At 42.6% G+C, this 23,249-nt stretch overlaps 1 protein-coding gene across 6 annotated transcripts in view; it reads right to left on the reverse strand.

Moving 5' to 3' along the window:
- Positions 1 to 23,249, reverse strand: part of tbc1d1 (TBC1 (tre-2/USP6, BUB2, cdc16) domain family, member 1) — a 253,815-nt gene that overhangs the window by 70,117 nt on the left and 160,449 nt on the right. For 3 of the 6 annotated variants that reach the window (XM_055637669.1, XM_055637691.1, XM_055637705.1), the window contains 2 exons: positions 8,150 to 8,164; positions 472 to 657 (listed from right to left, as the gene is read on the reverse strand). The exons of 1 other annotated variant lie outside the window; for it this stretch is intronic. In XM_055637669.1, the coding sequence (XP_055493644.1) occupies positions 472 to 657; positions 8,150 to 8,164 (201 nt within the window). The remainder of the gene's footprint in view (positions 1 to 471; positions 658 to 8,149; positions 8,165 to 23,249) is intronic. 2 more of the 6 variants (XM_055637677.1, XM_055637698.1) reach the window with 1 other exon arrangement.

The raw sequence follows: 23,249 nt of genomic DNA on the forward strand, positions 1-23,249 counted from the left end.
ATGGAGCGCAGGAGGATGAGGGGTATCTTATAGGGGTGTACAAAATCATGAGAGGAATAGATCGGGTATTGTAGATGGATATTGTTATGGTCCAGAGTAGGGGAATCAAGGACCAGAGGAGATAGGTTCAAGGTGAAGGAGAAAAGATTTAATAGGAATCCAAGGGGGTAACTTTTTCACACAGAGGGTGGTGGGTGTATGGAACAAGCTGCCAGAGGAGGTAGTTGAGGCTGGGACTATCCAATCGTTCAAGAAACAGTTAGACAGGTACATGGATAGGACAGATTTGGAGGGATATGGACCAAGCGCAGGCAAGTGGGACTAGTGTAGCTGGGACATTGTTGGCCAGTGTGGGTGAGTTGGGCCAAAGGGCCTGTTTCCACAAGGTATCACTCTATGACTATGTAAACAATGTTGCAACACAATGTCTCCAAAGCATGCAGGAGTGTTACTGATCAAAGCTCCACAGACCTTGTAGCTTTTGATTTTCTTTCTCCATTCTAAGCAACAGTATCTGCTGGAGAATCGCCTTCCTCCATAAATCTCGGAGCTCCCCTGATGTGCGTTTCCTTTCCTCTGCAACTGCCCCCAGGTAACTGTCATTACACGTGGTCACCAAAGACGTCCACGAGGTAACATCTCCTCCCTCGCAATGATCTGTGGAGGCAGTGATTAAAACAAGAGTGTCTGAAACGCTTCTGCGAGAGGATAGTTGGGGAAAACTGAGCATAACTTCCCAATGACTCATCTCAATAAAAATGACAGCAGTAGAGAGAATACCTGGAGATTTACCAGTACGTTGCTTGGAATGGAAGACTGTAGTTAAAAGTTAGACACAAAATGCTGGAGTAACTCAGCTCAGGCAGCATCTGTGGAGAAAAGTAATAGATGACGTTTCGGGTTAGACATCAGCAGTCTGATGAAGGGTCTCGGCTCAAAATTCACCTATTTCTTTACTCCACAGATGGTGCCTGACCCGCTGAGTTATTCCAGCATTTTGTGTCTATCTTCGATGTAAACCAGCATCTGCAGTACCTTCGTGCACAATTATAAAGACAGATTGGATAGGCTGCATTCAATTTGACTGGAACATAGGAGGCCTATGTGTGACCCTGTGGATCTTTATAAATTTATGAAGGAAACATATCAGATTTTTAGCATTGCTTTCTGAGGACAGAGGTTTACAGTGATGTGGAGAAATTTAAAGCAATCTGAGCGGCATATGTTTCCATATAGTTAATATCTGGAGTAATCTGTCAGAGGAGGCAAATGCATTGCAGTGCTTTGAATCAGACAGAAATTATATATCATGGGCCACTCATGTTCAGACAGGGAATATTATTAATTGTGCAACACAGGAGCAGGTGTGAAACATTGTTTTTTCTATTATTCATCCCTGCTAAAGTCATAATTTCTGAAGTGCAGTATAGTACCCAGCCGCAGCTGCACTCTGCATTTAACACAAGACAAAGCAGTGCCCAGATTCCCAGTGACATCCACTGTCCTCGGATGCAACCACATCCTTTCCCAAACCAAATGCATTTGAGGCAAATATTTGGAAAGTTAGCCTAGACAATTTCTGAAACAAGAATAAGCTTTTGAAAATCCAACAATTGCTCACTTGAATCTGATAGACAACTGTTAGGTCATACTCGGACTTGCATCCTTTTCTGGATATTAGGTAACCATTTTAAAGACCAAAAGCAAGATGCCACAGGACTGCCTTTGTTGTAAAAGGTGCAGCAGATATACACAAGTGATCCATTCGATAAAGAAGACAGACACAGAATGCTGGAGTAACTCAATAGGCCAGGCAGCATCTCTGGAGAAAAGGCATAGGTGACATTTCGGGTCGTGACCCTTCATCAGGGTCTGACGAAGGGTCTTGATCTGAAACGTCACCGATTGGAAACCGAATGACGAAGAGTAGAAGATCTTAGGTCTAGTTTACAGCCTGTCCATGAGGAGTTATAGTAGCAGTTAAATCATTATTACTGACCTCAGCATAACCTGGGAGAAAATACAGCCAAAGCCCATGTTATTAATTAATGTTAAATGATGTCTGCCTGTAAATGTGCATAGGTTAGAAACAAATAACTGCAGATGCTGGTTTTCACACAGAGAGTGGTGAATCTCTGGAATTCTCTGACACAGAAGGTAGTCGAGGCCAGTTCATTGGCTATATTTAAGAGGGAGTTAGATGTGGCCCTTGTGGCTAAAGGGATCAGAGGGTATGGAGAGAAGGCAGGTACAGGATACTGAGTTGGATGATCAGCCATGATCATGTTGAATGGCGGTGCAGGCTCGAAGGGCCGAATGGCCTACTACTGCACCTATTTTCTATGTTTCTATATCAAAAATAGTCACAATGTGTTGGAGTAACTCAGTGGGTCAGGTTGCATCTCTAGAGAAAAAGGATGGTTGACATTTCAGGTCGGGACCTTCCTTCAGGCTGGTGACGTTTCGGGTTGTGACCATTGTTCAGACCTGAAAAGTGAACCATCTTTTTCTCCAGAGATGCTGCCTAACCCGCTGTTAATCCAGCACTTTATGTCTATCTTTAATGCGCATTAGTTGTGCTAGATGAGCTAGGCTGCAATATCATCAGATTGCTGCTGTCCTCACTATCTCGGTGGGCAGTGCAGGAAGAGTTGGAGGACTGCCAAAACCAGGGAGCCAAATCAAACCACGATTCTCCAACTCTGGAGAAGTAGGAGACAGTTGGGAGGGACAAAGGCAATGGGAAAACCATAGAGGGTAAGGTTGCCTGGACTGCTTTGAAACAAGTGTCGGCATTCCACGATTCTATTATGAAGGTGATATCAGCACACGGCGACAGGCATCAAGTAGTCATACAGATGGGAGGAGGTCTTTAAAGGACTCCCACTTCGGGAGATCCTCCGGCGTTGGAGGAACAAAGGAGGAGCCAATGTAGGGGGGACTGCCAAGGGGGTGGGGGGGGGGTGGGTGGGGGGGGGGGGGGGGGGGGGGGGGGGGGGGGGGGGAAACAAAAGGGGACCTGGCATGGGGGTGCTTTGTAACTTTGGAAGCGCCATTTAGGTAGGGACTATTGCGTACCTTTGGTATGCAAGCAAAGAATTTCACAGTACCTTGTCACATGTGATAATAAAGTATTCATTCATTCATTCCATCCCTAAGTCCTACAGATTGCTCCTTTTTCAGAATTTAGCAGGGCAAGAGGTGGTCTTATTGTTGCGGGGGTTCAACAATGTGGATGCAGAGTGCTTCCCGGGTGGGGGCTTCTCCGTACATTTGCTAAGCGGCTGATAATCTCCCTATAGTGCAGCAACTACAATACAACAACTCTCGTTCAGGCTAACCCAGTAATTGCAGCTGAGCTCTACTTAATACTGTTTGTGTACCAAGGACCTCCTGGACTATTTCAACAGCTTTATCGACTTGTCCTGCCACCTTCAGATGTTTGGAAGGGGAAGATGTTTTGCCAATATGAAGACTATCAATCTTGATTTCTTTGCACAGAAGTCATATCATCAATTATTTTTATATATTTCAATTAACGAGCCACAGCTTAACTTAAACGGAACCTTTAACTTTGTCGGCACCTTTGTGGCGACTCTTTTGTGTACTTTGTATGCAAAAACAAAGAATTTCAATGCATCTGGCCGGATACAAGTGACAATAAAGTATCATCATCATCACCTTTACTATAATAATGCATGTCAAGGAACTTCACGTGAATGGAAATCGGACATGAACAGACATGAAATCAAAGGAGATAGTTAAGTTGATGAATGCAGAGTGGTGGACCTGTCTATATGCACTTAGTAAGGGGTTTGACAACGCCCTACATGGTAGACATGTCCTAAAGGGTAAAGGGGCTGTCCCACTTGAAATCGCAAGCTGGATTGACTGACCACACACACACACACACATCGCAAAGGCGGGAACCAGGGAAAACGGGGGAGCGCTGTCTGAAATTCACACCCACGATGAAGAGGAAGGTAAAACGGCTGCACAGTAACAGTAAGGGGGGGGGAGGGGGAGAAGGGGGGGGGGGGGAGGGGAGGGGGGGAGAGAGGGGGGGAGGGAGGGGGAGGGAGAGGGGGAGGGAGAGGGAGGGGGGAGGGGGAGGGGGAGAGGGGGGGAAAGGGGGAGGAGAAGGGGAGGGAGAAGTCTGTCATATGCATTCTTCTACCTGCGGACTTGAACCACAAGATCCCTCTGTTTATCAATATTCCTCAGCGCTTTTGGATTTACTTCATATGTCCTCCTCCTATTTGACCTCCTAAATATAACACTTCAGACTTGTGACTAAATTCCATCCGTCAGTTCTCTGCACAATATTCCATCTGATCCGTATCCTGCTGTAGCCTTAGCTAAGTCGCGGAAACATTTTCAGCATGTTGAAAACATTTTCTGCGACCTAGCTGAGGCCACGAGTATTCGGGAACTTCCCTCGAGCATGAAGGAGAGTTCCAGCGACCTCCTAGGACCACGTGTCGACCATGCTGCGAGTTTGAAGGTCGAAGACACTCTTCTAAACTCGCAGATTAGGTCGCACAAGTGGGACAGCCCCTTAAGGCACATGGAATCCAGGGTGAGTTGGCTATTTGGATCCAACATTAGCTTGGTGTTAGAAGGCAGAGGTGGAAATCGGTTTTCTGATTAGAAGTTCATGACCAACGGCAAGCTGCAGGGATTGGTGCTGGGAGCTTGATGTTTGTGATGCGCATCCACAATTTGGATGTTAATGTGGGAGGTACGGTGAGCAAGTTTGTGGATGAAATGAAAGTTGGTCGTTTTGGTAGATGGTGAGGAAGGCTGTCTAAGGCTACAGCAGGATACGGATCAGATGGAATATTGTGCAGAGAACTGACAGGGTACACAGTATAAAGGTTTGGAATGTGTAGGAAAGAACTGCAGATGCTGGTTTAAATCGAAGGTAGACACAAAATGCTGGAGTAACCCAGCGGGACAGGCAGCACCGCTGGAGAGGAATGGGTGATGTTTCGGGTTGAGACCCTTCTTCATACTGATGTCAGGAGAGTGGGCGGTAAAGAGGTCCTGTTGTAAATTTACGAAAGAAGGACTATTGTGCACAGAACTGGTTTCCAGCAAAGATGTGCTTCAGAGAGAATGCAGAGGAGATTCAATAGGATGATGTTTGGGTTGGAAACTTCAGTTATGGGGAGAGATTGGTTGGACTGTTTTCCTTGATCAAAGGACGTTGAGAGTTGACCAGACAGAAGTATATAAAATTATGAGGCATAAATAGAACAAATGGGCAGTATCGTTTTACAATGGTAGGGTTATCAGTACAAGAGACCATAGGTTTAAGGTGACGGGAAGGAGTTTTAAGTAGATCTGAGGGGTAAAAGTTATTTTTTTAAACAGAGAGCAGTTGATATATGGAACTTGCTGACAGAATTAGATACAATCACGACATTTAGACAGGCACTTAAATAGCAAAGCATAGAAGGTTTCAGACCCAATGTAGGCAATAAGATCTCTGTAGATAGGACATGGCCAGTTTCTATGCTGCACATCCCTTACTCTCTAAGATATGGGGTGGTATAAACAAAAGCTTGGCCAAAGAGGAAGGCTTTGAGGAAGGTCTTACCAGAGAAAATCTAGGGCAAAAGTGGAAGGATCAGAGCGTGAGTTAATGGTCCTGAAGGTTAAATGGACAGCCATGAACATGCGATGATGCATGACTAACGGGGTGCCGCAAGACTCCAGTTATTTACAATATATATTAACGATTTACACAAAGGAATTAAGTGTAGCATATCCACGTTTGTGGATGACACAAAGCTGGGAGGCAGTGTGAGCTGCGAGGAGGATGCTATGAGGCTGCAGGGTGACTTGGACAGATTAGGTGAGTGGGCAGATGCAGTATAATGTGAACAAATGTGAGGTTATCCACTTTGGTGGCAAGAACAAGAAGGCAGTTTATTATCTGAATGGTGTCAGATTAGGAAAAGGAGAGGTGCAACAAGACCTATGTGTCCTTGTCAACGAGACCTAGGTGTCCTAGGTTTCAGTCACTGATTTTGGATGATCAGCCATGATCATATTGAATGGTGGTGCTGGCTCGAAGGGCTGAATGGCCTACTCCTGCACCTATTTTCAATGCATGATATCAAAATTCGAGTAACTGATTACTTCTTCACAAGTTGTGAACCTCACTGGCTATTTTCCCATCCCCAATTGCCCCTGAACTGAGGAAAGAGTCATAAGTGAATTTTACCAATGTTCCACAACGGCATCTTGGCTGGGGGGGTATCAAAGAAGGGAAAGATGACTTTTCGAAACAGGGATGAAAGAAAGTATGAAAGGAACATGTGAGAACTTGGAGACTGGGAGCCAGCATAATTGTATTTCTGCTCAAGCAAAAATGTTTGTCTGATAATCCTCAAAATCAGCATCACAGATCCAATGGTAAGAGGGCACTGCAAAGTTCTTGCCATTGAGAATCACTGCTAGAATCCTCAATAAAAAAAACCCACATAAACCACATTAAAGACTTTTTTGTAAAAACAGAAGGAATTTAGAGCATCCAAACTTTCTGCTGCACTATGGTAGTGCTACAAACACTATTCATGATGGAAGCTCTATAGCTGAAAACAGGTGTTAATCAAGCTACTTTAAGTAAATATTACCATATTATAGCTTGGAGGTGAAGCAACAAACTATAAGAACAACTTTTTAAAAATGATTTATATTTTCTTCAAAAGCAAATTTAGTATGACAGGCAACATGCAATGAGCACTTTGGAAGAAAACTTCTGCTTAAAATGTTTCTGTAAACAATTGCCAATCATTTGTTTTCTACTTAAGACTCATGCTGAGGCGAACTGGTATAAAGTGCCCATCTCAAAGCCAGTCCCTTGCAGTGCTCGCCAGATTTATGATTGCAACAGTGCAGTGGGCACACCAAAATCACAGCCAAACTGGTTACGCAACCCGTTTTTAGACATTTACATGGAACTGTACTTGTTTGCACATTTAAAACTGGGTATAGCCAAAAACACAGAAAAAGTGACGACCGTAGTTATAAATTGATCAGTGTAAAATCCCGCTGAGTTCCGCCAGCTGTTTGTTTCTTTACATTCCCAATCTGAAGTATGAGGAACTGTACCTCCTATTTGAATTGGGTAGCTTACACCCCAGCTGTATGAACATTGACTTCTCTACTTCAAATAGCCCTTACTTTCCCTCTCTCTCCACCCCCTCCCACTTCCCAGTTCTCCCACTGGTCTTACTGTCTCCTACTACATTCTATCTCTATCCTGCCCACTCCCCTGACATCAATGTGAAGAAGAGTCTTGACCCGAAATGTCATCCATTCCTTCTCTGCAGAGATGCTGCCTGTCCCGCTGATCTACTCCAGCATTTTGTGTCTACCTTTGTTTGTTTTTTTACTGTGTAGAGTGCTGGCTTCACGTCTACAAGGCTGACAACACGGCCAGGTTATGGCATCACGCCTAATTCAAACTCAACAACATGGCCGGTTGTAATGGTGGGGATTCTTACTTGTGGCTGGTGGTCCTCTACCAAACTGCTGGCATTCTACGTTTCCCATACAAGTAAAATCAAAACATAGACGCACATCTGCCCCAAGTCAAGTCTTGGACATGCAGAGCTACTGCACTAGCCTTTTTTGCCTCAGTCCACAGAATCGAGTGACAGAACATAGAGCATGGAACGATACAGTACGGACCAGGCCCATCGACCGACAATGCCAAGTCTTGCTGAAATTCCACAACATTTAAGCTGGGAAACTAGCATTTGGCTTTCATGACAGATCAGGCTTGGTGTAGGAACCTGGGTTTCATTGTTTAGAATGGGGTTTCTGGACTCTATTGGTCTGAGAATATTTGAATGAGTTTTAATTAAAAGTATTTTTTGTTGAAAATGTTGATACATTTCAATTATTGAAATTCCCAAGTGTTCATCGCTCTTTTCAACATATATACGCATACGCATATAGATACATACACACACTGAACTCACAATAACAAAAACCTTCAGAAGCACATAGGTGAAATATGGAGGATAACATTTAACACAGAAAAACATTTTGGGTATCTTTAGGAAGAACACGAGACAGAAATATAAATGACAATGTTTTAAAAAGGATGAAAAACAGAGAGAAATGTACTTACGGAAATATTTGAAGGCTGCAGGAGAAGTGAAGAAGATCGCATAAAGAAGCATAGGATACAAAAGCATGGAAATTACGGTTAATCTTTTTAGAAAATGGGTTAAACCTGTAGTGTAATGTTCAATTCTCAGCGTCACACTTTGGAAGTAAGTCTAGCCCTCAGAAAAATTGCAGAAGGGACTCGCGAGAACAGTACCCATATTAGGGAATTTCAAATAACAAAAAATTGGAGAGCAGCTTCTTCTACATGACAGAAGCGTTCACAAACACGCAGGGTTTTAACAGAGTAAATAAGAAAACTAGTGACAGGAGGTGGCTGTGCCTAATGAAAACAAGAGCGCCCTCTGTAGGGGGAGATGACGCTTTCAGTCCGAGCGGCGGACACGTCAGTGACTCCAATCCTAGAGATGGGACTCGACCGGCAACACCGAAGTCGGGCAGAGCCATAGTGGTGGGTGACTCCATTGTCCAAGATTCTATGGCGGCAGGCGAGGATGGTCTGTTGCTTCCCTGGTGCTAGGGTTCAGGATGTCACAAACCAAATTCAGAACATCCTCGAGAGGGAAGGTGCACGTGGGCACAAACAACATCGGGAAGAGGAGGAAGGAGGTTCTGCAATGTGAGTTCAGAGAGTTAGGAAGAAGACTAAAAAGCAGGACTTCTAGGGTGGTTATCTCTGGAATGCTTCCAGTACCTCGTGCTAGTGAGGACAGGAACAGGGAGATAGGGGATCTGAATGTGTGGCTGAGGGGCTGGTGCAGGGAGCAAGGATTTAGATTTATAAACCACTAGGGTCTCTTCTGGGGTAGGGGTGACCTGTACAAAAGGGACGGGTTACACCTTAACTGGAGTGGGACCGACGTTCTGGCAGGCAGGTTTGCTAGGGCTACACGTGTGGGTTTAAACTAAATAGTGGGGGGGGAGGGATTGACAAATCGGGAGTATAAAGATGGAGTTGAAGGGGAAGTGACTGCAGGAAAAATTACAAAAGACTCCCGAATTAATGGGAAGGAAAGTTCAAGAAGGGATAAGAGAGTAAGGACAGGGCCAATTGCAAACGGTGCGAGAGGGAAGGTGAATACTGAGGTCACAGTGTTGTATATGAATGCGCAAAGTATAATAAATAAAGTGGACAAGCTTGAGGTTCAGTTAGAAATTGGCAAGTATGATGTTGTGGGAATTAGAGACATGGCTGCAAGGGGACCAGGGCTGGGAACTGAATATTCAAGGGTATAGACAGGTGGACAGAGGCAGCTCTGTTGGTGAGGAATGAAATTCAGTCCCTTGCAAGGGGTGACATTGAAACAGGAGATGTGGACTCAGTATGGATAGAACTTAGGAATTGTAAGGGTAAAAAGACCCTAATGGGACTTATCTACAGGCCGTAAACAGTAGTCTGGATATAGGGTGCAAGTTGAATCAGGAGTTAAAATTGGCATGTAGTAAAGGTAATGCTACAGTTGTTATGGGAGATTTCAACATGCAGGTAGACTGGGAAAATCAGATTGGTACTGGACCCCAAGAAAGGGAGTTTGTGGAGTGCCTCCATGATGGATTCCTACAGTGGCTTGTACTGGAACCTACCAGGGAGACAGCAATTCTGGATTTGGTGTTGTGTAATGACAGGGTAGCTAATGTTATCCCACTTTTTAAGAAAGGCGGGAGAGAGAAAACAGGGAATTATAGACCAGTCAGCCTGACATTGGTAGTGGGGAAGATGCTGGAGTCAATTATAAAAGATAAAATAGTGGCATATTTGGATAGCAGAAACAGGATCGGTCCGAGTCAGCGTGAATTTACAAAGAGAAAATCATGCATGACCAATCTTCTGGAATTTTTTGAGGATGTAACTAGAAAAATGGACAAGGGAGAGCCAGTGGATGTAGTGTACCTGGACTTTCAGAAAGCATTTGATTTCTTTAAGGTCCCACATAGGAGATTAGTGGGCAAAATTAGGGCACATGGTATTGGGGGTAGAGTGCTGACATGGATAGAAAATTGGTTGGCAGACAGGAAACAAAGAGTAGGGATTAACGGGTCCCTTTCAGAATGGCAGGCAGGTAGTGGGGTACCGCAAGGCTCGATGCTGGGACCGCAGCTATTTACAATATACATCAATGATTTAGATGTAGGGATTCAAGGTAACATTAGAAAATTGGCAGATGACACAAAGCTGGGTGGCAGTGTGAACTGTGAGGAGGATGCTATGAGAATTCAGGATGTCTTGGACAGGTTGGGTGAGTGGGCAGATGCATGGTAGATGCAGTTTAATGTGGATAAATGTGAGGTTATCCACTTCAGTAGCAAAAACAGGAAGGCAGATTATTATCTAAATGGTGTCAAGTTGGGAAAAGGGGAAGTACAACGGGAACTGGGGGTCCTTGTTCATCAGTCAATGAAAGTAAGCATGCAGGTAGGTACTGCAGGTAGTGAAGAAAGCGAATGGCAAGTTTGCCTTCATAACAAGAGGAATTGTGTATAGGAGCAAAGAGGTCCTGCAGTTGTATAGGACCCTAGTGAGACCACACCTGGAGTATTATGTGTAGTTTCTGGTCCCCTAATATGAGGAAGGACATTCTTGCTATTGAGGGAGTGCAGCATAGGTTTACAAGGTTAATTTCCGGGATGGCGGGATGTCATATGCTGAGAGAATGGAGCGGCTGGGCTTGTATACTCTGGAGTTTAGAAGGATGAGAGGGTATCTTATTGAAACATATAAGATTATCAAGGGTTTGGATACGCTAGAGGCAGGAAACAATTTGGGGAAGTCCAAATCCAGATGCCACAGTTTAAGAATAAGGAGTAAGGCATTTAGAACAGAAATGAGGAAACACTTTTTCACACAGAGAGTTGTGAGTGTGGAATCCTTTGCCTCAGTTGGCGGTGGAGGCCGGTACTCTGGATACTTTTAAGAGAGAGCTAGATAGGGCTCTTAAAGTTAGCGGAGTCAGGGGATATGGGGAGAAGGCAGGAACGGGGTACTGATTGGGGATGATCAGCCACGATCACATTGAAGGCACTGCTGACTCGAAGTGCCGAATGGCCTACTCCTGCACCTATTGTCTATTGATGGAGGGTAACCAGGGGAATCAAATTTAGGTGATTTGCCAGAATTGAAATTGGTATCCATAAAAATAATACACAGCAAGCAGTTGTGATCAGTAATTCAAAGGCTGAAAGCATTATGACATCGCTTCAAACTCTTCTTGACCTGGGCAATGCATAGTTGAATCTTTCTTTCTCTAATCTTTTATCCAGATGCCTTAACTAACAGAGAAACACTCCATATATAAATGGTGCACAATCATTGTAGAAATGATCAATGTCAAACCACTTTATAATCTCCTCTTTTCTAAGAAACACAGCTCCAATTTTCCAAGGTTTAAAAAAAAGTAAACATTTCATGGAAGGTTCGTGCTGTAAGCAAATTTGAACCCAACAATTTAGCACCACCATCTTAGTAAACAATCTCATGATCATGACAGATAAATGCAAAACAACAATAGAATATTTCCAAGGTAAGGATGCAGGCAGGCGGTGAGTTTACTTAGGCATTGTGTTCGGGGCAGGCATTGTGGACTGAAGAGCCTGTTCCTGTGCTGTACTGATCTATGTTCTACGAGGCATTAACCCCGTTTCTCTTTCCACAGATACTGTCTGAAATGTTGGGTCTTTCCAGCATTTTTTGTCTTTGTTACACAGTTCCTGTGTCTGCAGATTTTTGGATTTTCAAATGGAGAAAGACTCATATTTGTAGATTGCACTGCAAAGTAGCAAAGTGTTTTGCAATCAATGCAGTACTTCTAAAATATTGTGATCCCCATACACTAGAGAACAGTGGCCAGTTTTCTTGGTCCCACAAAAATCAATGCAATAATCACTCGGTTTTCATTCAGTAATATTGATTAGGAAATAAAATGAAGAATGTTTTGATTTGTGACTGTCACAACAGAGGACACAATAGAGCACAGTGGTGCAGCTGGTAGAGCTGCTGCCTCACAGCGCCTGACACTTCAGTTTCATCCTGACCTCAGGAGCTTGCAAGTTCTCCATGTGACCATGTGGTTCACTTTGGGTGCTCTGTTTTTTTTCCCCACATCCCAAAAACATGACAGTTTAAAGGTTAAGTGGCCTCCATAAAATTGGCCCTAATGTGTAAGGAGTGGATGAGAAAATGGGATAAAAGAGATGGGTGATCGCTGGCTGGTCTCAGTTGGCTTAGGGTCTGTTTCCATGCTGTATCTCCAAACTAAACTAAAAGGACACATATGTCCATATGAATTACAAATTTGTAAATTTAGTTTCATATGACAAAATTCCACAATACATTACTCTAAACTGACTCTTTAATTTTGAATTTCTAAATGTGTTTGAAATGAGGTGAAGTTTGTAAGGCTACCAATGTTTCAACTTATAACACTGTTCAATTAAAAATGTTTCACAACTGTAGAGCATGGTTACATGAAAAGGTTGGTACGCAAAAGCAATTTAGCCAACAACAATCTAAAACAAAACAATATTGTGCTTTTAACTGGGAGGTTCTGCTAAACTGCAAGTAGCAGGATAAGGGGTTAACACCTACCAAAACATAGACCTCTTGAGCTCTATGCACACCCTTGAACCACAACTTAGTGTATTATTGGGTTTATAGTTCACAAGAAAGACGCCAATTTAAAAGGATGTGAAGTAGAAGCAATTTCAAAATTTGCTAAATGATCACATCAGTTTTTGCAAAACAAGGAGTCATTAGAAATGCCCAATATTCTTTTTACATCAATAATCCTCCTATGCATTCGGGCACACCAAACCTGTTTGAGTATCCAGATGTCTGGATGAATTCATTGTGAAGTTGGACTGAAGCAAGGTTATAATTGTCTCAAATTGATCTTTTCTGCAATGTTGAGCCAAAATGGGAGGAAACTCCCAAAGTGAGCCACGTTAAAGTATAATTTGCAGATTATATGCCCTACAGCCACTGTGCATATTATTTGCAAATTATAATTGCATTTAAATTTAATCAGTTTTGTGTACTGTAACACAACTTCACCATTGTGGTGAATCATGAGGGTACAGTTCTACTTCCTTTGGTTTAACTGGGGTGGGGTGGGGTGGGGTGGGGTGGAGTAAGAATAAAAAAAGCAAGAAAAATAATCAAGCCCTTAAAAACTAGCTTTATAAATTCTTATTTGACTCTCTTTATAATCCTCTTCCTTCTTAGTTAAAAGTTTCCACGGCCTGCTGCTTTAGGCACATTTGTCAGCAAGCTTATTAAATTCAGGTCTGTTTTTTTTTAAATTGTATTAAAATAAAATAAAGTGCCAGTTAAATAAAAAATAAAGTAACAAAGGCTTCCAAGACACAAGCTACCCAGAGAGAAAACGGATGGCACTTTTTGAAATTGTATTCCAGGTCAGAGAGCAGAACTGAGCTATTAGGATGAGCCAGAAATTCTGTAGCTCATAATAATAATAATAATAATAATAATAATTTTATTTATAGAGCACTTTAAAAACAAACATGGCTGCAACAAAGTGCTGTACATCACTAATCATTGACAAAAAAGTTAATACACACCAAAAATAACAATCAAAAGAAATAGTAGGAAAAGACATGTAAAATAAAGAAACATCAAAAACACCACAAACAGAAGCAAAGCCTCAGGCATGGTCAAAAGCCAGGGAGTACAAATGCGTTTTAACACTGGATTTGAAGATGGACATAGGGAGTAGGTACTTGACACGTCAGAATGTCTGAGCTTATTTCATTTAGCACCTACAAAAATGAAGACTAACAACCATTGAGATTGGTATTGCATTCTATCATCAGTGCTAACTACTTAACATTGACTGTAATGCTTACACTGAATTGTGAACGTCATATCCTGCTTATATTTGTTTATCTGTTTGAAGATATGTATAATTTCATTGCATATTTATGGAACCATTTCCTTTCATGATGGTTTCACTGTAGATAGTAATTCACCTATGATTTCTTTATGGATTTTCTCCAGTAGAGTTCCCAGGAATAATGTGGTTTCCTGATGCATTAGCCGATTCAAGCAGGATTAGCAGACATTGAAGTCAGACTTCACAAGCTGAGACATATTTATAATTAGGTGAAAACATGAAGCATAAAAGATTTGCAAATTACCACAGGATTATAACATGCAATAAAGCAAGAAATATGCACAAGCCTTCATTTGTATATAAAACAGACATTCTCTGATATTCAAGATAGGAAGTTGTCTTATGCTGTGGAAACTTCTTCCTTATATTATTTAAGGTGGAAATACAATCAAGGTGAATTACAATTGGTGTAAGGAAAGACTTTTAACCAGATGTCTTGACACTAGAGTCAAAACATAAAATCTTGTTCCTAAAAATAGTGCTTCTGAATTCAACTCCTAAACAAACCAAATTCAAGTCAGTGTAACTGATGATTATTCATAAGAACACTATTTAAAGCATAACTAGTAGACTTCAGGTGTTTAGTTTCTCACAAAAATGAGTGCAGAAGTGTCCAAACAAGTCTTTGCAGAACCAAATCCAACCCTTCTTTGTCTTTTTCCATCTACTTTCAACTGCATTTCAAAGTCAATTTTCAAACAAGTCGTATTTCGTTGCTAATATTACAAATAAACCAAATCTAATTTTAAATACCATAAGGTACACATTATCTGAATTGGACACATTCATACAGCACGGAAACAGGCCCTTTGGCCTAGCTTGCCCAAACCGACCAAGGTGCCCCATCTATACTTGTTCCACCTGCCCGGGTATGGCCCATATCACTTTAAACAATTCCTGTCCACATACCATTCCAGATGTCTTTTAAATGTTGCTATACTTTCTGCCTCAACTACCTCCTCTGGCAATTCATTTCATATACCCACTGTGTGAAAAAATTGCCCCTCCAATTCCTGCTAAATCTTTCTCCTCTCAACTTAAACCTATGTCCTCTGGCTAAAAGACTGGGCATTTAACCTATCTATTTCCCACATGATTGTATACACCTCCATAATCACCTCTCGTCTTCGTACGGTCCAAGGAATCTAGTCCTAGCCTGCTCAATCGCTCCCTAAAGCTCAGGCCCTTAAGTCCCGGCAACATCCTTGTCAACCTTCTCTGTTCTCTTTCCAGCTTCACAACATCTTTCCAAGAGCATGATGACCAAAACTGAACACAATACTCCAACTATGAGTTCACCAGCACCTTGTGCAACTGTAACATAACATCCCAACTTCTACACTCAGTAACCTGACTGATGAAGGCCAATGTGCCAAAGGCCTTCTTGACCACCTTATCTACCTGTGACACCCTTTCAAGGAACTATGTACCTGCACTCCTGGATCCCACTATTACACAACACTCCCTAAAGCTGTGCCATTTACTGTGAAGGATAAAACTTCATATTTATCTGCATTAAACTCCATTAACAATTCCTCTGCTCACTTGCCCAACTGATCAAGATCCTGCTGCAACGTTTCATGGCCATCTTTAATACCACCCACTTTAGTGTCATCTGCAAACTTACTAATGCCTTCTACATTCTCATCCAAATCCGGTCTAATTTTACAAAATGCTTTTTTTTAAAAATGCCAGCAATTTGCCTGCAAAAGGTATTGCAGGTTAACATCCACTGCCAGAGGTTAGGACGTGAAGCAGCTTATTAGGATTTGCTCTGCCATAATCTATAACGGAATGAAGCTTGAACCTACATGTTCCAACAACAATCCGAGCTTGAGCAAGCAACTATGGGTCATCCCATGTTTCAACCCTATTTATTGACCGCTTAAAAATGATTCCACACCTAACTTGTCCACACCGGCCAACATGTCCCATCAACAATAGTCCCATCTGCCTGCTTCCTTCTGAACCCATCCTATCCATGTACTTGTCTAAATGTTTCTTAAACGTTGCGATAGTCCCTACCTCAACTACCACCTCCGGCAGCTCACACCATATACCCACTACACTGAAAAAGTTACCCCTCAGGTTCCTATTAAATCTTTCCCCCCTCGCCTTAAACCCATGTCCTCTGGTTTTTGATGCCCCAACACTGGGCAAGAAAATCGAGTGATTGAGAAACGTATTCTCATTCTTAACTGGACTAAAGCACTGACACTATAACAGGAATCAAGAGTATTAAGGTATCAAAATATTAGGATCAAATTTCCCATTAATTATCACCGATGAGCTTATTTGTTTCATCATTCATCTGATCATAATGAATTCTCATTTAAGGTCAAAGTAATTATTTATAGTTAACCCAAGATCACTGAGACAATAAAGGGCCTGTCCCACCAGCATGCAACAGCATACAATGAGCGCGACCTAACGTGGTCGCTTGAGCCGTATGGCCTCGCGGGGCCGGTCCCACTTCGATCGCTGGAGCCATATGGAGTTGTGCGGGGCTGGTCCCGAGATCGCGCGGGGCTCCGAAAAACTGACACTGTCCAAAAATTCCGCGGGGCAACGGCCTGTCGGCCCGCAGCCGCAGCCGCATTGAGGCCGTACGCAGCGCCTCGACGGGCGTACGCACCGTCACGATGCCGTACGCAGCGTCTTGATGGCGTACGCCTAGCGCGTGGCGTTGCGCGATGACGTCACCGCCTGGCGTGCCGTTGTAACGTCCAAATTCAGTCGGCCCGCCTCCTGCCCAGCTGTTTGTGAGTATGATGTCGGGACCTGCCCTGCACAACCCCAGACGAATCCACGGTTGGAAGTGGGACCGGCCCCGCGAGACCGTACGCCTCAAGCCACCACGTTTGGTCGTGTTAGACGCATGCAATCGCATGCTGGTGGGACAGGCCCTTAAGTTACATCGTCAAGTTAAAGTTTTCTTTTACTCAAGTGCTTGTCAAAAGGAGGACTATAAACTAAAACAGTTGAACATGCAAACAGATATTTACTTGACCGTATCTAAACCTTTATTCAAATATTTAAAGATAACAACAGTCAGAAGAAATAGGCAGATTTTTAAGATGTGGGGTGGGGCGGGGGTGGGAAATGTACATAGATAAAGCAGAAGTGGGTCTCTTGTAGTTTACATCCAGTGTGATACATAGTTGTCATCCACTGGGGTGGAGTGCACCCTGTAAACCACAGAACAACTACACTGAATGCAAGAAAGCAGGATAAAGACCATTATTTTTCAAAGAGTAACGTTTAATTCAATACAGGCCTTCTTAACACAACATTCCCAATCCCAATGTTAAGGTAACACAATCCAAGAATTGTGGCATAATCATTCTAAAACTTCACCTTACTTTCTGCAATTTGGTACTGAAAAATAAATTAAAAAACATTATCTCAGAGCACCTAAGACAGTAAATGTGACTATTAAACGCAAACAGTGTTTCGGCAAGTTCCTTCCTTTGTCAACATTGCTGCACAAAGACTTGATTTCACCTTGTACTTTTCATAGATTATCAGATATCGTTTCTACTCTCAACATTTTCCAGAAATATAATTATGTTAGATATCATAGGGTTCCTAATTTAAATATTAACATCCAAAGCTGTGGAACTGTGGATATCATTTACACCTTAGGGCCAGAAGATCGTGTATTGAAGTCTGAAAACCTGGGATGACACTAGTGTGGCAGGCAGGGAACGGCATCCTCTCAGAGGTGCTGCTTATCCTCTGGTGAATGTGAAGGAACCAACATATTTCCTCCATATTTGAGACATTCTGAAGTCTTGGGATGGAGTACAGCATTCAGAAGTTTCCCTGAACTTCTGGGACATGCCTGTTCAACCTGCCTCAACACAAACCTGTTAGTTTGTGTAAGTAAACAGAAGGCGGGTAACTATAGACCGGTTAGTCTAACATCGGTGGTGGGTAAAATGTTAGAGACAATTATTAAAGAAACACTAACGGGGCACTTGGATAAACATGACTTCATCGGACAGAACCAACATGGTTTTGTGAAGGGGAAGTCCTGTTTAACGAATCTGCTCGAATTCTTTGAGGAAGTAACAACCCGGGTGGATAAAGGGGAACCGGTGGATGTGGTATACTTGGACTTCCAAAAGGCTTTTGACAAGGTGCCACATAAGAGACTATTGCTAAAAATAAAAAATTATGGGATTGGGGGTAATATATTAGCATGGGTAGAGGATTGGCTAACAAATAGGAAGCAGAGAGTGGGGATAAATGGTTCATACTCGGGATGGCAACCGGTAACTAGCGGGGTTCCGCAAGGGTCGGTGCTGGGACCCCAGTTGTTCACAATTTATATAAATGATTTGGAGGAGGGAAACAAGTGTAATATATCAAAATTTGCGGACGATACAAAAATGGGAGGAAAAGTAGGGGATGAGGAGGATAGGAAGAGTCTGCAAAAGGATATAGATAAGCTAGGTGAGTGGGCAACAACTTGGCAGATGAAATTTAATACTAATAAATGTGAAGTCATTCACTTTGGGGAAAAAAATGATAGGGCAAGTTATTTTCTAAATGAGGAGGAGTTGCGTTGTAATGCAACGCAAAGGGATCTAGGGGTATTAGTACATGAATCACTGAAAGTTAGTATGCAGGTGCAGCAAGCAATCAGGAAGGCCAATGGAGTTTTGGCCTTTATTGCTAGGGGGATTGAGTATAAAAACACGGAGGTCTTGCTGCAGCTGTACACAGTATTAGTGAGACCACATTTGGAATACTGTGTACAGTTCTGGGGTCCATACTTAAGAAAGGATGTACTAGCCCTCGAGGCAGTGCAGCGAAGGTTTACAAGATTAATTCCTGCAATGAGGGGATTGACATATGAGGAAAGGTTAAGTAGGCTGGAACTCTACTCTTTGGAGTTTAGAAGAATGAGAGGCGATCTCATTGAAACATATAAGATCGTGAGGGGCCTTGATCGGGTGGATGCACCGAGGATGTTCCCAATGATCGGGGAAACTAGAACTAGGGGACATAGTTGCAGAATAAGGGGGGGCTCTTTTAAAACTGAGATGAGGAAGAACTTCTTCACCCAGAGGGTGGTTAATTTATGGAATTCACTGCCCCAGGGAGCAGTGGAAGCAGAAACTTTAAATATATTTAAGACTAAAATAGATGGTTTTTTAGCTGCCAAGGGGATAAGGGGCTACGGGGAGAGGGCAGGGATATGGACCTAGGTATGGTTAGTATAGTAAGACCTGAGTGATCTCCTGGACAAGTGTCGATCGCCTAGATTGGGGTCGGAGAGGAATTTCCCGGATTTTTTTCCCGAATTGGACCTGGGTTTTTATCCGGTTTTTTGCCTCCCCCAGGAGATCACGAGGTTCTTGGGGTGGAGAGGGGTGATAGCGGTATAAAGGGGAGGGTAGTGTCTTGTGTTCTGTGTCTTGTGTCTACTGTTTGTGGGTAAGTGTGTCTGTTTAGTGTTCAGCCATGAGCGAATGGCGGTGCGGGCTCGATGGACCTGGTGGTCTGCTTTCGCACCTACTTTCTATGTTTCTATGTTTCTATGTTTCTACTCAATTCATTTCAAGAGAAACTGGTGTCTGGTGAATTAAAGATAACCTAATTTCATTCAATAACAATGCAACTGCTTCCTACAGTTCTTTAATTAGTTTTCTTAATGTAATAATTTAAATATTTTTAATAGTAATATTAATTTTTAAACTAAGGTTGCATGTTCAGTCTTGTAAATTAAAGATAACTTAATTCCATTAAGTAACAATGTAACTGCTTTCTACAGTTTTACTGTTTTAATTAACTTTCCTCATGTGATAATTTAAATATATTTAATAGTATGATTTTTTAAAAATTAGTGACCATATTCTCATGCTAATTTTGAGCAGTAGTGACACTCATATCTGCAGCCATCTCTTGACTCTAACAGTACAGGCTCAATTCTGATCATTGGTGCTATCTGTGTGGAGTCTCCCTGTGACTACGTGGTTTCCTGCAGGTGCTCAGGTTGCCCCCCATGTCCCAAGCCAGCAGTCGTTTGTTCTGAAGAAGGATCCCAACCTGAGGTGTCGCTTATCCATTCACTCTGCAATGCTACCCGACCCACTGAGTTATTCCAGGGCTTTGCGTTTTGCTGTATTTTGGCTAATTGGCCGCAGTACATGATACCTAGTGTAGAGAGTTTGTGCGTGCATGGAAATCATCCATGGGAACATAAATGGGGGACTGGGATTACTCCAAGATTCAGCACAGAAGGAGGACATTCAGCCTATCAAGTCTGTCAAAATAGCTATGAATGATGAAATGTCAGAGACATTGACAAATATTGAAATTCTTTGGCAGCTGCCCTAACTTGAAGGAATGTGATTTCACAGGATGTTAAAGTGTTTCCATCAATTAATATCAGAGGGGCCTTTGGATGCACTCAGTAAGGTCAGCGTTGGTGTTGCAACAACTTATAGTGGAGGCCCTGTTCTCGGTTAAGAGCAGGTTTGGTGCGTTGGCGGTTAGTTAGTGCACATGGCAAGAAGCTTGGAGGAAATGGGTGAAGAAACAGCTGGAAAGTGAACGAGGGAAGGGAGAAAACAACTTTTGGACATTTTATAGCTTTTCCCCCCCAATTGTTCTTTAGTTTGCTGCATTTCTAAAGCGAAATCCACAGAAGCAGTCAACAATCTAATGCACTACCCTAAGGTTTTGTGTGAAGTAAAAGAGGGCATGTACAATGAATGGACCTTATGCCCAATATCCTGAAGACCAAGGTTCTCTACCAACTTGCCATCACATTGCCCTCTAACAATACAGGTTTACGGGGGGACTTTGGAAAATGTGGATCACTTGCCTGACGGCGGGAGTCGCATTTTAGCAAAGGGCAGAAATCAGCATTGACATTTACCATTGCCTACACCTGCTTATATAGCCTTTGGTCAATCGAAGAAAAAAGAATTGGAGGATCAAGACCTCACACTAAGGCACAAACTCAAGGTCTACTAGACAGTAGTCAGCCATGGCCTTCTAAATGCTTTGGAACCTGGACCACCGCCAGTAGTCACTTTGAGCGGATGCCACTAAAATCCACCTCATTCACTGGAAGGATCAGCATCTGCTACCATCTATCTCATTGGAGACCCTTGGACTATCTTTCATTGGAATTGACTGGACTTTATCTTGCACTTTACGTTATTTATTTTATCGTATCTACGATGTAGATAGCTCGATTTTAATCACGTACTGTCTTTGTGATAATTGGTAAGCACACAACAAATGTTTTTCAATGTACCTTGGTACACGCGACAATAAACTAAACTATCTCCTGATTCAGCATTTTAGCATTGAGGCTCGCGTTGCACTCAGCTACGTTAATGATGACAGACACTTTCGCCTTCTGCAGTGCTGCTCAATTTCCTTCTTTGAAAGTAATCAAATAGTTTTTTGTCGAGGAATTAACATTCTGTTGGTCCCTACTTAATGGAAAATTGCAATTCCAATGAAATGGTTTGTGGACTGTACACTAATTAAACAAAGGATTAGACAGAAAATCAATATCTCTGCAGCTATTCACCTTTCATCAAATCCATTCCAATATTTATCATGCTCTTCCAAGCAACAAGGAAGCAAAAATTCATTACCGTAGTATTAAGTTTCATAATTGTATATTGAAATGTTTGCAGATTCAGGCATGCCTTGTGTTTCATTTTAAAAATAAAGGTATATTCCTTAGCTGTTGCAGTGGCATTTGTGCAGTTATCGTAAAGCTGAACCCGAGTTCCAGAAAAACTGTCCAACTCTCACCGGAGTGTAATTTAAGAAATCTGAATTTGATTCTGCTAGCTAACACAAATAAAAGTTGGTTCAGTAAACAAAACTACTAACCACATCCAGCCTACACTGTTGTAATTCCAAACGCATCACGAAACAGGAGCGACTTCCCTCCCCAACTCACCAGACCAGAGACACCGCACAGAATCAGGCCCTTCGTCCCACCGAGTACACGCCGACCTGCAATCACCCCGTACACTAACACTATCCTACACACAAGGGACAATTTTACCGAAGCCAATTAACCTACAGTATAACCTGGATGTCTTTGGAGTGTGGGAGGGAACTGGCGCACCCAGAGAAAACGTACAAATTCGGTAAGAACAGCACCTGTAGTCAGGATCGAACCCAGGTCTCTGGCGCTGTAAAGCAGCAACTCTACTGCTGCGCCTCTGTGCAGCCTAAAATAGAGTGGCCGGTGGCTAAATGGAAAACTATATTAATTCTGGGCATGGGCATAGAAGGGGTGATCTTAAAGTCATAAGTGATAGTAGAATTAAGCCATTCGGCCCATCAAGTCGACTGCCATTCAATCATGGTTGATCTATCTCTCAAGAGGGAGAACTCCATTTCATGACAGAACTCCATTCTCCTGCCTTCTTCCCATAACCCCTGACATCCATACTAATCAAGAATCTACCTCTGCTTTAAAAATATCCACTGACTTGGCCTCCACAGCCTTCTGTGACAAAAAATTGCACAGATTCACCACCTTCTGACCAAAGAAATTCCTTCTCATCTCCTTCCTAAAGGTGTTTCCTCTAATTCTGAGGCTATTGCCTCTAGTCCTAGACTCTTCCACTTGTGGAAACATCATCTCCACATCCACTCTATCCAAGCCTTTCACTATTCAGTACATTTATATGAGGTCCCTCCTCATTCTTCTAAACTCAGTGAGTACAGGCCCAGTGCCGTCAAATGCTCATTGTAAGTTAACCCACTCATTCCTCGGATCATTCTTGAAAACCTCCTCTGGACCCTTTCCAGGGTCTTCCTCAGATATGGTGCCCAAAATTGATTTGCAGGGAAGGCAGGGGTAGAGGAAAATCTAAACAATGCCTCAATGATTATTTTCAGCATTCACAACATACCTGCAAGATTATATCAAATTCATTTTATGGACTAGCTCATCTGGTAGATGCTGATCTATCCAATCAGAGGTGGACCTGCTCTCGTCATGGCGATGTAAGGGAGCAACTCCACCGCTACGCCACTCTGCTGCCCAAATCAGAGTCGCAAGTGACTGGATGCAAAACCTAGTAAATGGTCTTAATGGATTGATGTAGGACAGTGTTGGTGGTTCACAGGTCCACCAATCATCAGCTCATTAAAAGTATTGCTAATCCGGCATGCCAATTGTAAACTTTTAATTTCTACGTT

The sequence above is a fragment of the Leucoraja erinacea genome, chromosome 1 (assembly GCF_028641065.1).
Source record: "Leucoraja erinacea ecotype New England chromosome 1, Leri_hhj_1, whole genome shotgun sequence".
In the NCBI taxonomy this organism is placed as follows: domain Eukaryota; kingdom Metazoa; phylum Chordata; class Chondrichthyes; order Rajiformes; family Rajidae; genus Leucoraja; species Leucoraja erinaceus.